Below are 15,189 nucleotides of genomic sequence, written 5' to 3'. Positions count from 1 at the left end.
CTGCTAAGTCGCTTCAGTCGTGTCTGACCCTGTGCGACCCCATAGACAGCAGCCCACCAGGCTCCCCCATCCCTGGGATTCTCAAGGCAAGAACATTGGAGTGGGTTGCCATTTCCTCCTCCAATGCATGAAAGTGAAAAGTGAAAGTGAAGTCGCTCAGTCGTGTCCGACTCTTAGCGACTCCATGGACTGTAGCCTACCAGGCTCCTCTGTCCATGGGATTTTCCAGGCAAGAGTACTGGAGTGGGTTGCCATTGCCTTCTCCGAAGGAGAGCCTACTGTTTCCCAAAGACTCTCATCTTGAGTTTACTAGCAGTTATGGAGCATCTCCCTGAAGAAGGACATGGCAACCCACTCCAGTATTCTTGCCTGGAGAATCTCATGGACAGAGGAGCCTGGTGGGCTACAGTCCATTGGGTCGCTAACAGTTGGACACAACTGAAAAGTGACTGAGCACGCACGCATGGAGCATCTACTATATGTCCAAGTCTGTTTTGGGTGGAGGCTCAAAGAAATAACTACTACTGAGTTTGGGGAGGTCAGAGCATCAGCCACATCACTGCCTCACAAGAAGTTAGGGCAGGGACTGAGGAAGTCCTCCCAGTGAAGGGACTTCATAGATGGAGAAAACTCCATGTGAGGCCGGAAGACAGCAGGGTGGTAGGGAGCTGCTCTGGGAAGGTCTGCCATGGCTGAAGGAAGGTGAGTACCCCCATGAAAGGGGTGATGCGAGCAGAAACGAGTGCTACAGGAGCAGGCAGGGGTATCTCGTCCACTCTTCTAGGTGGGCAGGGTCGGGACAGCTGACCCACAGGCCTTTAGAGGCAGTGAGGCCAGAGTTCCAGGACTTGTCCCAAGGTACACTGGCAGCCAGGTGGCCCAGGACGCCAAAGCAGCCAGCCAATCATCTTCCAGCAGGGCCGAGGAGGCTGACCTTTGGCTCCAGGTGGCCAGGGGGTCCTTTGGGAAATGAGGGGCAGGACAGCATCCTTTTGGAAAGCCCGGATGGACCTGTTCTTGGCCTCTGACTCCTAAGCATGGAAGCCTGTGTCTCCTTTAAGAGGGTGCTGAGGTTATTTATACCTTGGCCCGCAGGCCAGTGGGTGGGGCAGGAACCCAGGAAGCCAAGCCGGGCAGGCGCTGTGGCTGGAACGGGCTTACCTGCTTCCCGCCACCGGGGCTGGGCGGGGCGGAGCGGGGAGGAGGGGCCGCGCACACAACCTGTGAATCGCCGGACGGCCGGCGGACCCACACTCGCCGGGACCGGCGCAGGGCGAGGCGGGGGCTGGAGGGGCCCGGAAGACGCGAAAAGAGCGAGAAAACAAACTTGGGAGAGAGGAGTGACCTGGGGGCCGGGGGCGGAGTCGCCAGCGGGGGAGGAGAGAGCGAGCCGCAGCGAGAGCGCGGCTGGCCCAGGAAGCGAGGAGCGCCGCCCACCCATCCGGGGCGAGAGAGGCGCCGCGGGCCGAGGCAGGCTGGGCCGGGGGCTGCCGGGCCCTCGACCCCCACCGTGACCCCGCGGCCTCCAGCCTGCCCCCAAGATGATGAAGAGGCAGCTGCATCGCATGCGGCAGCTGGCCCACACGGGCAGCCTGGGACGGTGAGTGTCAACTCCTTCCTCCCAGCCCCATCCTCACCCTGGCAGGACCCTGGGGAGGCCAAGGACAGCTGGACAGCCACCTTAAGACTGGCCACCTCTCCTCCTTCCCCGGAAAGGCACCCCCACCTCCAAAGCAGGAGGAGCAGGCCCTGGCTTTTGGGGCAGGGGAACCCCCAGCTCTCATTGGAGGGTGGGTGGAGGATCAAGGATATTGGGTCTTCTCTGTCTCTAGGAGCCCCCAAGTGGATGATCCTCCCCCACCTCACTTGTCCCCTCTGTACAATGGGGGTGTTAACCATCCCTGGTTGCCTAGGGGAGGTGATGGTCGCTTAAGGACCCAGACCTCGGGGGAGCAGAAGACACGGGGTCCAGGCGGCGATGGAAGGAGGGGCTTGCCCTTGTTGTGCCCCTCACCTCTTCCTGCCACCGCTAGCCCCAAGGCCTCCTGCTTCTCTGTCTTGCTTCTGCTTTTCGTAGCCTCAGGTGGAAACATCCCCAAGTCCACAAACCTCTGGGCTGGTGGGGTGGAGGCCGGAAATGTAGGGAGCTCCCAGAGCCTGCCTTCTCTCCTCTTACCCCTGTGCTGGGCCCAGGGAAGGGGTCTAGGTGTCCACAGACCCCCACCTGTGCAAGCGTGGGCAGCTAGGCCACCTTTCTCTGAGCCGCAGTGTCCACTCATGTCCTGGGCCCCTGCCGGCCACCACAGTGTCCAGAGTCCTGTGTGACCAGCAGCTTGGGAGTCTGAGCTTGCACACTTCCCGTTCTTGGGGCCAGCCCAACCCTCCTTTCCCTGGGTCAGCAGAAGACAGAGACTCCTGAAGTCACCACTTCAGTTTCGTCCACCCTGTCTCAGGACACGGCCCTGGGTGGAGGAGGAAAAGGCCCAGTATCCCATTCCCGCCCCCACGGAATGTGTTCTGACTGGGATTGAGCGGGCGGGCCACCCAGGGCGGCCTGACTGGGAGGGGCATTGGGAGGAACTGGGGTTCAGGTGCCCTGATTGGGGAGGGGCAGCAGGAGGAGGCCGGGGGTTTCCTAACTTGGTCCCGCTCAGCAGAAGCTCTCTCCCCCCCACAGCACCCAGGAGACTGCAGAGTTCCTGGGTGAGGACCTGCAGCAGGTACGTGCCTGGGCTGGCAGCGGGTGGCAGGGCAGGTCCATACAGGCTGTCCGTGGAGGCCCGGGCGGGGATGCCAGTGGGGGCCCTGAGTTGAGTCATTCCCACGCTGTTGGCCATGGGGTCCCCAGGAGTAGTGAGAGAAAGATAGTTTCTGCTCTGGGGGAGAAGAGGGCAGTGGGGCATGGGGGATGACAACCCCCCATGATCTATAACCCCCGGACCCCTCCCAGGTGGAGCAGCGGCTGGAACCAGCTAAGCGAGCAGCCCACAATGTCCACAAACGGCTGCAGGCCTGTCTGCAGGGCCAGAGCGGGGCGGACATGGACAAACGGGTGGTAAGTGGGGATCCCAGGGAGGAGGGGCCTGGGCAGGACATCTCGGTCCAGTGGGACAGTGAGGTCGGGGCTGGCGTCTCCCTACTAGTCTGAGTCTCTGGCACCAAGGGGGTGGAGGTTGCTCTGTCCCAAGGCCCTTCCGGCCCCTCACTCATGAGGTCCTATTTCTTCCCTTCCCCTTCTTGACCCCGCCCCCTCAGCGACAATCCTCTGCACCAAAGCCAGGCCCCTGACCACCTGAACGTCTCTGTCCAGTCAGCACCCAGAGCGAGTGCTTTCAACTCGGCAGCCTGTGAGGGCTTCCTGAAGGAAGCGGCATTTGAACTGGATTTTGTGTTACTCACTAGTATTAATCGGCAGCCAGTATTTATGGACTGATTACGGCTAGTCTGTTGCTAAGATATGTCTATGCCTTGCCTCATTGAATGCTGACAACAGCCGTGGGAGGAGGCTGCCTTTATTAGCACTGTCTGCAGCAGGAAATGGAGATGGAGAGGTAGAGTGACTCGTTCAAGGTCACACAGCTAGTACGTGGCAAAACCGAAATTTGAATTCGGGTCTCCCTGACCTAAACTGGTGCTCTCCACAACACTAGCTAGGGATGTGGGAGGCATGTTTTATAATCAGACAACCGTTCAGGACGGCCAGAGCAATAGGGAGCCATAGGGGGTTTTGAATTCCTCAGAAGCTAGGTCAGCTACAGAGGCCCTGCGGCAGGGGTAAGGGTCTACTCCAAGGCTGTCTTCCTGGCTCCCCACTCTCCCTCTAACTGTGCACGGACCTCAGGCAAGCTCCATGCACCCTGTTTTTAGTGTTCCATTCAGTGATGGGACTTGGTCTTTCCTTTCTGCCCATTCAAGTGGCTTCTGGGAGGGGGCAAGGGGGCCTCGGATGGGTCGGGGCTCTGTGCATGGTCACGCGGAGATGTCACCTCCACTGTGCCTTGTCTTATCTTGCTTCTACTCTCACCTGTGACCGTGGCCCTCCTGGGTTCCTGCCACTCGTGTCCAAGCCCAAGGCCTTGTTGGGGTTCTACCACCAAGAGACTCGCCATGTGCTCAGACCGGTGGGGTGGGGAAAGGTTGAGGGAAGCCCAGCAGGCAGGTGTGCACACCCATGCTCATGGCCACCCCTGCCCCTCCCTGCAGAAGAAGCTTCCCCTCATGGCTCTGTCCACCACGATGGCCGAGAGTTTCAAGGAGTTGGACCCCGATTCCAGCATGGGGTGAGCATGGACAGGGCCCTCAGCCCTCACCTGGAGATGCCGAGGAGGGATCTGGGCTGGGAGAGGGTCCCGATCAGAGAGGGCACCCACTGTGAAAGGATGACCAGGCTGGGAAGAAGGCCTGGGCTGGGAACAGTGTCCAGAGGTCAGTGAGGGCAGCCAGGCCTGGGAGGGCATTGGGCTCGGTGAAGATGAAGGAGAGACAGAACAGACAGGAGGTCGGGACTTCCCTGATAGTCCAGTGGTTAAGACTCCATACTGCCCATGCAGGAGATGCGGATTCAATCCCTGGTCTGAGAACTAAGATCCTGTCATGCATATAGTCAAAAGAACTTTGAAAAAAAGAAGAGACAGGAGGTGATAGGGAGGGAGGAGGCCCTCAGTCTCTCCAAAGAGGGGGTGAGGGGCTGTGGGAGCCTGGGCCCACTGGGTGCTATGTCCACAGGAAGGCCTTGGAGATGAGCTGTGCCATTCAGAACCAGCTGGCCCGCATCCTGGCCGAGTTTGAGATGACTCTGGAGAGGGATGTACTGCAACCGCTCAACCGGCTAAGCGAGGTGACCCCCCCCACCTTCTGCCCCCAGCTCCCCCAGCCCCCACCTCTGCAGCCCGCTGAACCCCCACCCCCACCTCCTACCCACGCCTACCCCCAGGAGGAGCTGCCAGCCATCCTCAAGCACAAGAAAAGCCTGCAGAAGCTGGTGTCTGACTGGAACATGCTCAAGAGCAGGTGGGAGCCACAGCCTCTAGGGGGGTGGTTCACACCTAGGTCAGCCCATGGATGTGGCCACAGAGCTTCGAGACCCCTGCCCCACTAGGAGGATGCTGCAGGGTCCTTAGGGGTATAGTGTGTATCCTTGTGCACACACCTGGGGCTTAGGAAGACACATGGTAATGGTGCATACGACGGGGCCTCTGTGCACATGCTTGTGCCAGCTGGAGGTAACCCCAAAACCTGGGAGAGCCATCAACAACCCTCCAAGAACCCTGGAGGGCCCCCACCCTCCACTCTGGAGGTGGATAGCTAGGATCACCGAGCCCGCCACCAGGGGGGCGCCCCAAAGCACTGCCCACGCCAAGCCGAGACCCCAGACCTGTGCCGCCCTGGGATTTATGTCTATCAACCCCCAGAATCCTATGGGGTCAGGCCGATGGAGGGGCACTTGGCTCTGGACATGCCATAGGGACAGTGACCACCCCACCTTGGGATGATCCTCAGGCTCAGTCAGGCGGCTAAGAACTCCAGCAGCGGTCAGGGCCTGGGCGGCGGCCCGGGCAGCCACACCACCACAGCCAACAAGGTGGAGACGCTGAAGGAGGAGGAGGAGGAGCTGAAGAGGAAGGTGGAGCAGTGCAAGGTGAGGGGCACTGGCGGCTTCCTGGGGGCAGGGGTGGCAGGGGTGGGCGCCATTCCCACTGCACAGGCCACGTGGCTAGGAAGCAGCCGAGCCAGGATTTGAGTCCGGGCTGCCAGGCTCCGGGGTCTGTGTACTCAGCCGTTACCTGGTAGCTGCTTCTGCCTGTACCATACCCGTAACACCTGGGCAGGAGGGGACGGGGAGGAGGGCGGGAGGGGAGAATCTTGGCGTCTTGGCTGAGTGAATGAATGAAGGGTGAGTGAATGAAAGAGTGGTGAGTAATACAGACCACTGGGTTGAGGATATGTGGACACAGAGGAGAGGAACAAAAGAGCCCCTCAAGAGCTTGGAGGGGTTCCCGTGGGCTGACCCAGGAGCAAACCCTGGCAGAGTGAGAGCAGAGTGGACTCCGACCCTCCCATACAACTTGGGCAAACCTCTCCCCGCTCCAAGCTTCCCCAGCAGGCCGCAGCCTCCCTGGTACAAGCCCTGCTCTCTTTGTCCCCAAGGACGAGTACTTGGCCGACCTGTACCACTTTGCCACTAAGGAGGACACCTATGCCAACTACTTCATCCACGTGAGTCCAAGACCAGGCTCCAGCCACCCGGAGCTCGGGGGCCACTGAGATCCCCTGCGAGGTGGTGGGAGGGAAGGGTCTGAGTTTGTGGCCCTTGGGGGAGACTCAACTTCCCTCACTTTCCACCCCCGGGGGGTGCCCCCTTGTCCCCACAGCTCATGGAGATTCAGGCCGATTACCATCGCAAGTCTCTGAGCTCGCTGGACACAGCCCTGGCTGAGCTAAGGGAGAACCACAGCCAAACAGGTGGGGACCTGACCCCCACCCCTGTCCCCCACCCTGCTCAGGGCCTGTTAAGAAGCTTGCACTCCATCCCGAAAGGCACTGGGGAGCCCGGGACGAATTCTGTCCAGGGGAGGGCTCAATGAGATTTGTGATGGAGAGATTGCTCTGGCAGCTACAGGCAGGATAGAATTAAGGGGCAGGATGGAGACCTTTTAGGAGGCAGAAGGGAAGTGACGGAGGCCCAGGCTGGGGTGGAGGCAGTGGAGGTGGGCGGTGGAGACATGTGTGGGATGGTTTCAGGATGTGTCCTGTGGGTGGTCAGGAGGGAGGTGGAAGCCCCCTGACCTGGCTGCTCAGAGGTGGGAGGACCCCGGGCCGCTGATCTGTCTCGTCCCTGCAGACCCCTCCCCCTCGATGACGGCCGCCCCCTTCTCCAGGGTGTATGGGGTGCCTCTGGGAATCCACCTGCGAGAGCTGGGCCGGGACATTGCCCTGCCCATCGAGGCCTGCGTCATGATGCTGCTTTCTGAGGGCATGAAGGAAGAGGTGGGGCTCGCTGGGGCAGGTGGGGCAGGAGCACGGGCCTCTCATCCTGTCCCACCCCTCCCACCCATGCCTGTGCTGGGGTGTAAATCCCACTGTTAGTGCCCAGGTGCCAAGAGAAGGCGTGGCCTCCTGCGGTTGAACTGATGCCTCCTCCCCCTTAGTGATGCTCACGTGGGCCAGGCCCTGTGCTATCAACCCTTTGCATTCCTTGCTCCATTGCATTACCCCAGGAAACCTTATAGGGAGCCCTCCATTTTTACAAGCCTTACCTCTTGCAAAATTGGCTCCATTTTGCAAGAGGTAGACAGAGGCCAGTGGGTAGGCGTGCCCAGTGGCAGGTGAGAAGGTTGGTGGAAAAGCTGGGGAAGCCACGTGAGTCACGGCCCATGCTGCCCTCATCCATCCTGTGCACCTCAGTCCTGCTAGCACATCGGCTGCTTTCCTGAGGACAGGCCTTTAGGAGGTGGATCACACTTCAAAGACAGACCTAGGCTTCGGGACAGTCCTGCGGGGCCTCTTGTCTCTCCTCCACTCCTGTCCAGACTCCAGTCTCCTCATGACTTTTCCCAGCTCCTCCCAGGCTGCTTGTTTTGCTCAGAATCCTAGACGTTGAGAGTCGAGAGGAGCCACGGACACGGTGATGTTCGCTCTGCCCACAAGCCCAGGGGACCCCCGAGGCCCCCTTCCCCTGGGCTCATGAGTGGGCCAGGGCCTCCCAGGCAGGGGGTCCTGTCCCCACCCCGACCCCTCCGTGACCCCCACTCACCCCCTATCGCCTCTCAGGGCCTCTTCCGTCTGGCCGCCGGAGCGTCGGTGCTAAAGCGCCTCAAGCAGACCATGGCCTCAGACCCCCGCAGCCTGCAGGAGTTCTGCTCTGACCCGCATGCTGTGGCAGGTAACCTGCACTGAGGAGCCCTGGGTGGAGGGCCTTCCCCCAGGGCCCTACCCTGAAGCTGCCTGAAATGGTCCCACAATAGTTTAGCTTAAGGCCTGATACTCTGCCAAGAAGACACTTGAGGAGGCACAGGGGTCCTTAACATGGGGTCCATCGTCAGCCCCTCCAAACGTGTACATTTTTCTGTGGACAAGATTACTAGCTTTCATCTTTTTCTCGAGAGCTTATGACCCAAAGAAACGATTCAGTTCAGTTCAGTTCAGTCACTCAGTCATGTCCGATTCCTGTGACCCCATAGACTGCAGCATGCCAGGCCTCCCTATCCATTGCCAACTCCCGGAGTTTACTCAAACTCATGTCCATTGAGTTGGTGATGCCATCCAACCATCTCATCCTCTGTTGTCCCCTTCTCCTGCCTTCAATCTTTCCCAGCATCAGGGTCTTTTCAAATGAGTCAGTTCTCCGCATCAGGTGGCCAAAGGATTGGAGTTTCAGCTTCAGCATCAGGGTTAGACCTAGACATGTTAGTATGAACAAGAGCTACAGGTTCCTAACATGGAGAGAGCCAGGCACTGGGGGTAAAGGTGGCGGCCCTGGGGGCTGAGTCTAAGTCCCTGCCACCATTCCAGGTGCCCTTAAGTCCTACCTGCGGGAGCTGCCGGAGCCCCTGATGACCTTTGACCTCTATGACGATTGGATGAGGGCAGCCAGGTGAGGATGAGGGGCATGTGCTGGGGAGGACTAGGCTGCATAGGCCGCCCAGGACAGCTCACCCGGTCTTTCCTCCCCAGCCTGAAGGAGCCGGGAGCCCGACTGGAGGCCCTCCAGGAGGTGTGCAGCCGTCTGCCCCACGAGAACCTCAGCAACCTCAGGTAAGTACCCAGCCTATCCCCCACCCCCCCACCCCCACCACCCCCTCTGCCCTGGCCTCCCCAGCCAAAGCCCAGCTGGCCCTTCAGGGCCCTGGGCTGGAGTCCTCCCACCTTGTACTAGGCAATATTTCTGAAAATACCTCTTTGATGTATTAGCCATGTGTGTTTTAATACTAGATGTTGAACTGAATATATAGCTTGAACCCTGAAGCCATGCCACCCAGTGGCTTTAGATCGCTCCTCTGCCTCTCTGTGGTCCCCAGCTAGCAATTTAACTCTTCGTGCCTTGGCGCCCTCACGTGGAAGACATGGAACATAACAGTCCCAGTCCTGTAGGGCGGCTGAGGGGTTCACAACTTAGTGCCCGCCATGGAGGTGGTGTTCAGTAGGTCAGCTAATGTAACTAGTGAAAAAAATGTTTAAATGTCCCATGTGGTGTCTTTGCTGCTCTTTGGAAACCCTGGGCTGGGAAGGTCTCAGGTCTTGGGGGCATCCGTGGGTATTCATGGCCTAAGATATCCGGCCGCTGGTCCAAGCCTCCTTCCCACCCCCCAGGTATCTGATGAAGTTCCTAGCGCAGCTGGCCGAGGAGCAGGAGGTGAACAAGATGACACCCAGCAACATTGCCATTGTCCTGGGGCCCAACCTGCTGTGGCCCCCTGAGAAAGACGGGTGAGGGTCTCTGGGTTAGGGGAAGGTGGCAGTCTTGCCCCCCATTTCAACATCTGCTTATTTTCCCCCTGGGCCCCAGTTTCTCCATCCTTGGAATGGGTTGAGCAGCTTCTATTGTCAAGGCTGCTGTGAGGATCATGGGATCATGGACCCCACAGGGCTTCAGAGATAAGACATTCTGGGTAACGGCTTTAATGGGGTGCTTGGTGGCCTGTTGCAGGAGCCAGAGATCTGGTTCCAGCCTCACCCCTCCAACCTTCCAGGGATGAACCTTATAAAGTCACTCTGGACCTTCATTTCTTTATTTGTAAGTTGGAGAGAAACTAGACAGACATTGAGAATTTTTGCTTTGGGAATGTGATGAGCTAATAAACAGAGAAATGTGTTATAAGCTTTAAAATGCGATGATACATGAGCGGTTGTAATTCACCTGGCCATGGATGACAAAAGGATTGATCCTTGTGTCCCCAGCACCCAGCACAGGCCCAGGGAGCTGGGGTCACTAGACTTTGCTAAATGATGCGTCAACTTTGGCTCTCTTTTTGTCCCAGGGACCCAGCCCAGCTGGATGCAGCCTCGGTCTCATCCATCCAGGTGGTAGGCGTGGTCGAGGCTCTGATACAGAACACTGACACCCTCTTTCCTGGAGGTAAAACTCCTGTCTTTATGAACGATCCACCCAACTTGGTGCCCTCCAGACTCAGTTTCAGTCCCTGGCAGCCCCGCAAACTCACCAGGAGGCCTGGAGGAAATGGCTTCTCCACCTCTAGCCTCAGTTTCTCATCTGTAAAATGGGGATGATTGTGCCTGCCTTGTGGGATTGCCGTGAGGCCCACCTGGGAGTGGGAAGGTGAAGCATAGTCTAGATAACATCAGGAGAAGGGGAAAGTGGTCCTGACGCCTGGTGAGGCGGGGAGGCCGGTGGAAGCTCTGAAAATTCATACCTGCGCCCTCTGTCTGTAGATATCAACTTCAACGTGTCAGGCCTGTTCTCAGCGCCTGCCCCCCAGGACAAGGTCAGCGACAGGCCGGCTTCTGAGGAGCTTCCATCGATTCCCACACCTACCCCGGCCACTGTCCCAGCTCTCGGTCTGGCCCCTGCCCTGGCCTCAGTGGCTACCAAGGAAAGGTAAGGACTGATGGGTATGAAGGGCCCTGTCCTGGCCCCAAGATGCCCAGCCAGAGGCACTATCTCCCAGGGCCTCCAAGAGCATTTTAGGAAATATCATTATATTTTCCTCCAAATACCAGATTTCCCAGTTGGGAGTGGGTGGGACTCAGGCATATTCTTCTCAGCCTCTGATATGTTCCTATGTTCCCTGCTGTGTTCTATAGCTCTTTACTGAGCACCTACTCTGTGCCAGGCACTGATTCAGGCCCTGGAGATTTAGGAAACTGAGCATTTCGGAATTTGTAAATACCGTACTTTCCAGCCTTCTCTTTGATCCTTTAAACTGGAAGAAGGGCTGCGTGGTGCCATGCTGTCTCCTTAGCCAGTGGGTGTTGTTCAGTTATCACAGACTGCTGGGGCCCAGAACATGAATTTCCTTAGATGAAGAAGACAGACACATGCTGCCCTTAGGGCTTGCATTCCATGGGGGAGACAGAATCAACCAGAACACCAGTATAATGTCAGCCAGTTATGTGTGCTATGAACAGAAGAACAGGGCTGGGTGGTCGAGTAGGGAACAGGGATCAAAAAAGTGGGGGTCAGGAAGGGCCTCCCCAAGGAGTAGCCAATAAAGCAGAGCCAGGAATGAGCCATGGCTTCCTCCTCTGCTTCTCATCCGCTCTGTGGCTTCTAGTGGTCGAAACATCCCATAAAGATCACATGGAGGCTGGGACTTCCCTAGTAGTCCAGTGGTTAAGAATCCACCTTGCAATGCCTGGGACATGGGTTCAATCTCTGGTCGGGGAACTAAGATCCCACATGCCACAGACTGAGCCTGTGAGCCACAACTCGAGAGTCCGTGCACCACAACGAAAGACCCCGAGTGCCACAACTAAGATCCAACCCAGCCAAATTAATTACTTTTAAAAGCAGGTCGCATGGAGGCTGAGAGCTGAGACTTTCTGCCCCCCATCCTGGCCACGTGGGGGACCATGGACACTGTCACAGGAGCACACAGCAGCCAGGGCTCAGTGGACGCAAACTCGGGCCAATGCTAGAGGATCTTGTCAGACCCCAGGCCCGGCCACAAGGTGGTGGGGAACAGCTCCAGGAGGACCCAGACTCAGCCTGTTGGCTGGGAGTCTCCCCGGATGCCTGGAGACCTCTGGGAGATGCCATGGCTGACCCTGACCCTCTCCTTCCCTTGCAGGGCAGAGTCCGAGGCACCCCTCAGACCAACCTCCCCCAAGGTCAGTCGGAGCCCCCCGGAGGCAGCCGCCCCAGCAGAGGAGACGGCTCGGAGGAGTGAGTTGGCCGTGGGAGGAGAAGGGGCAGAGGGTGGGCAGGGAGAGGGATCAACAATCCCATACTGCCCCATGTTTTCAGACACCCAGGGGAGGCATGGAATCCAGGGGGCTAAGGGCCTGGGTTTGCTGCCTGACATTCTGGGATCAGATTCCAGCTCTGTGACCTTGGACAGGCGACTTCACCTGCCTGTGCCTCAGCTTCTTCCTCTGTGTAATGGGACAATAACCGCACCTACCATGAAGCTATTTAGATAATTAAATAGGGCTGCCTGGCCCATACTCAGCACCCAGTAAATGTGAGTGTTGAGGGCAGTGGAGTCCAGTCCCTCAGGAAGCTCCGGGATCACGGAGTACAGAGGGAGGTGGGGTCTTCAAAGCACAGTGAATGAAGGGGTGGCAGTGGTGGTGGTTAGGTGGTCTCCTTCTGTGCCTCTTGGGTACAATTACATGTTGAAGTGGCCTAAAGTCAGGCAGGTGAGAAGGTCAAGGGTTCAAGTGGAGAATCTGCCAGGGTGACTAGGACACTTGAAAGGCCCAGCCCAGGAGGCGCTCGAGTTTTCCACCTGGATGGCAGTGGATGGAGCAGGAAGCTCTGGACCGGCCAGAGCTGGCAGGTCACACAGGGACCTTCTTACAGGAGGGGGCGTCTAGCTACTTCTCCTGGAAGGGGTGGGGACAGATGGGATGTTAGCTCACCAGAGGACAAGATAAAGGACTGTCACCTGGGCTCATCCTCACGGCAGCCCTGGGAAGTCAAAGCTGTCACCCCATCTCAGCGATGAAGCAACTGAGGCTCCAGGGGGCAAGTCCCCCAGTGGGTGGAGGCAGAGCTTGGAGCAGAGCCCAGCTGTCCTGGCCCCACCCAGGCCCTCGGCTGCCTTGTGAGGCTGGACCATGCAGATGACTCTGAGGTGGGGCAGCCCTAGTGGGCTTCTGAGCCGGGGGTGAGAAGGACCCAGCTGGCCAGTGGGACAGGCGGCATTTCTTTATTCAACAAATATGTACTGAGTGCCTACTCTGTGCCACCCATGTGCTGTGCCAGCTGGACGGAAGATGGCCTCACTTAGTTTGCGTTCTAGTCAGGGAGACAAGAAGTAAGGGAGCAAAATTGAAACTGACAAGATCACTTCAGAGAACACGAAGTCCCCCATGAAGAAAATATGACTGGAAGATATGACAGTAACTGGGGCCGGGTCAGGGAGGGGCCCTCGAGCTGAGGACAGATGTGGACAGAGGCCTGAATGGTGAGCAGCCCGTGTGGACCCTGTTCCGGCAGAAGGGACAGCAGATAAAAGTTCTTGCGGTGGCATCAAGCTTGGGGGTTTGCCCCAGGCAGTACAGACACCTAACCACCCCTTTCCTTCCTCCACAGCCAAGCGCCCAGCACCCGCCAGGCCCACCATGCCGCCCCCCCAGGTCTCCGGCACCCGCAGCTCCCCTCCAGCACCACTGCCGCCCCCTAGCTCTGGCAGCCCCGTGACCCCTCGGGCTCTGCCCCGCCGTCTGGTTGGCAGCAGCCTCCGGGCCCCCACGGTGCCACCCCCGTTGCCTCCCACTGCCCCCCAGCCTGCCCGGCGTCAGAGCCGCCACTCACCAGCTTCTCCCAGCCCGGCCTCCCCAGGTCCGGCCTCTCTCAGCCCAGTCACTCTGAGCTCGCCTGCACATGTGGACCTGGGGGTGGCCACTGAGGAGGGAGAGGGCCCTGAGGCTGCAGGCAGGGCCCCCACTGCCCCAGTCATCCCCCCTCAGGCCCGGCCCAGGAGCCTCGCCTCAGAGACCAACTGAGCCCACAGCTCCTCCCCGACACCCCTCAGCATCCCTTCCCTCCCGCCTTGTCCTCCCAGGACACAGCCCTCAGCCCTCCCAAGGGGGCGGGAGCCTCCAGCCTTTGCCTAAAGTGCCTTGGTGCCCGCTGGGTCGGCCCCCACGGCAAGAAGGACTCAGGACAGTCCTCCACTTCCAGACCTTTTCCTCTTGGATCACCCTGGGCCTGAGGGGCCCCTCAGCCACCTCTCTGCTCTCTGGCAGGATCCCAGGGGAGCTGCCAGAAGGAAGCAGAGGCTTGCCTGCTCCCACAGGACTTTTTTTTTTTTCTCTTGCCAACATTTTTTTTTTTTTTGTAAGGCTAGCAAATAAATTATTTTGGACAAAACTGGAGCAGCTACCCAAATGATAGTTTTCTTTTCTGTTCTTGAAATAAAGAAGCCACTTTCATAAAAGGGGAAAAAAATTACTTATTCTTTGCCTTTTTTTTTCTTATCTGAAATAGTAACAGCCAACATTTTTAGTGCTTACTCTTTGCTACATGTTGTACTTTTCTATGCATGAGTTCCATTTAATCCTCTTTCAGGGAAGTAAATCCCATTACCTCTTACAGGTGAGGAGACTGAAACTCAGAAAGTGACCAAGGTCACATGGCAAGGGAGACATGGACCTGGCCCAGGTCTGCTTGATTCCAGAGCCTGTCCCTCACATCCTGAGCAACTGGAGTTTCCTTTTCTTCAAATGTGAAATCACTTTAACAGCTTTCACCACGGAAATGTTGTTGTGAGGATTAAATGAGACACTTGTAAAGACCAAAGCACTGCCCTTGCACACAGAAGTAAGTGTGCAAGGGCAGTGTGAGTGATGGCTGTCGTCGCTGTTTTCCCCCACCTGTGGTCTCTGTTCCCAGGGAAGGCTCCCCGGGCAGCAAGGATGAACTGTCTTCAAACATTCCCTGACCATACTCTGTGCCAGACTCTGGGCGAGGTCCCCACTCAGCCCTATGCCCAGGGAGCTCCTGGGGAAGGGCAGGAGAACTGACAGTTAGAATCATGTATCATGGGAGTTTCCTGGTACAGTGGTTAGGACTCCTATTTCACTGCCAAGGGTGCAGGTTCAATCCCTGGTCGGGGAACTAAGATCCTGCAAGCTGTGTGACGGGGGGGAAAAAAAAAGGTCAGGAGCAAAAGCCCAGGGCAATGAGAAGCAGAAAATATAAGCCCCAGACGCCGACGGTGTGCCTTTTCTCAGGTCTTTGAAGCTCCAGTTGATCCTGGGGGTCAGACCAGTCTTCAGAGTCTTCTCAGAGGTTGGCAGACAACCTTAGATTTGTGACACATTCCTCACCAAGTAGGCCCCAAGCTGCCTCTAGCCCAGTGTCTCTCCATTCTGGCCTTACAGTAGAATCCCTGGGTGATTAAAAAACAAATCAAAAAAAGTCAGGACTCACCCAAAGGAATTAAAATCAGAATTTCTGGGGTCCTATCACACGTTTTAAAAAACGTTTATCGAACTATACACTTAAGATCCACATATCTTACTATATATAAATTATATAATTTTAAAAATCTGTTTCCTTGG

The 15,189-nt window shown here is 57.6% G+C and overlaps 1 protein-coding gene across 1 annotated transcript; it reads left to right on the top strand.

The window, feature by feature from the left end:
• The first annotated feature begins 1,406 nt into the window (after positions 1-1,406).
• SH3BP1 (SH3 domain binding protein 1) lies at positions 1,407-14,074 on the top strand. Its single transcript, XM_055566053.1, has 18 exons — positions 1,407-1,600; positions 2,678-2,720; positions 2,951-3,055; positions 4,204-4,280; positions 4,726-4,837; positions 4,934-5,010; positions 5,500-5,638; positions 6,148-6,216; positions 6,372-6,462; positions 6,842-6,987; positions 7,771-7,882; positions 8,512-8,593; positions 8,674-8,754; positions 9,310-9,426; positions 9,978-10,075; positions 10,390-10,555; positions 11,748-11,842; positions 13,217-14,074. The coding sequence occupies exons 1-18, from the start codon at positions 1,542-1,544 to the stop codon at positions 13,627-13,629; spliced, it is 2,082 nt and encodes a 693-aa protein (XP_055422028.1). The 5' UTR covers positions 1,407-1,541; the 3' UTR covers positions 13,630-14,074.
• The last annotated feature ends 1,115 nt before the right edge of the window (positions 14,075-15,189 follow it).

The sequence above is a fragment of the Bubalus kerabau genome, chromosome 1 (assembly GCF_029407905.1).
Source record: "Bubalus kerabau isolate K-KA32 ecotype Philippines breed swamp buffalo chromosome 1, PCC_UOA_SB_1v2, whole genome shotgun sequence".
Lineage (NCBI taxonomy): Eukaryota > Metazoa > Chordata > Mammalia > Artiodactyla > Bovidae > Bubalus > Bubalus kerabau.
The sequence above is the reverse complement of the archived record's forward strand: the minus strand, read 5'-3'. Positions and strand labels throughout refer to the sequence as shown.

Coding starts and splice junctions, on each gene's coding strand:
- SH3BP1 (XM_055566053.1), top strand. CDS start 1,542: ATGATGAAGAGGCAGCTGCATCGCATGCGGCAGCTGGCCCACACGGGC. Junction 2,721..2,950: donor TGGGTGAGGACCTGCAGCAG/GTACGTGCCTGG, acceptor GACCCCTCCCAG/GTGGAGCAGCGGCTGGAACC. Junction 7,883..8,511: donor TGACCCGCATGCTGTGGCAG/GTAACCTGCACT, acceptor CCACCATTCCAG/GTGCCCTTAAGTCCTACCTG.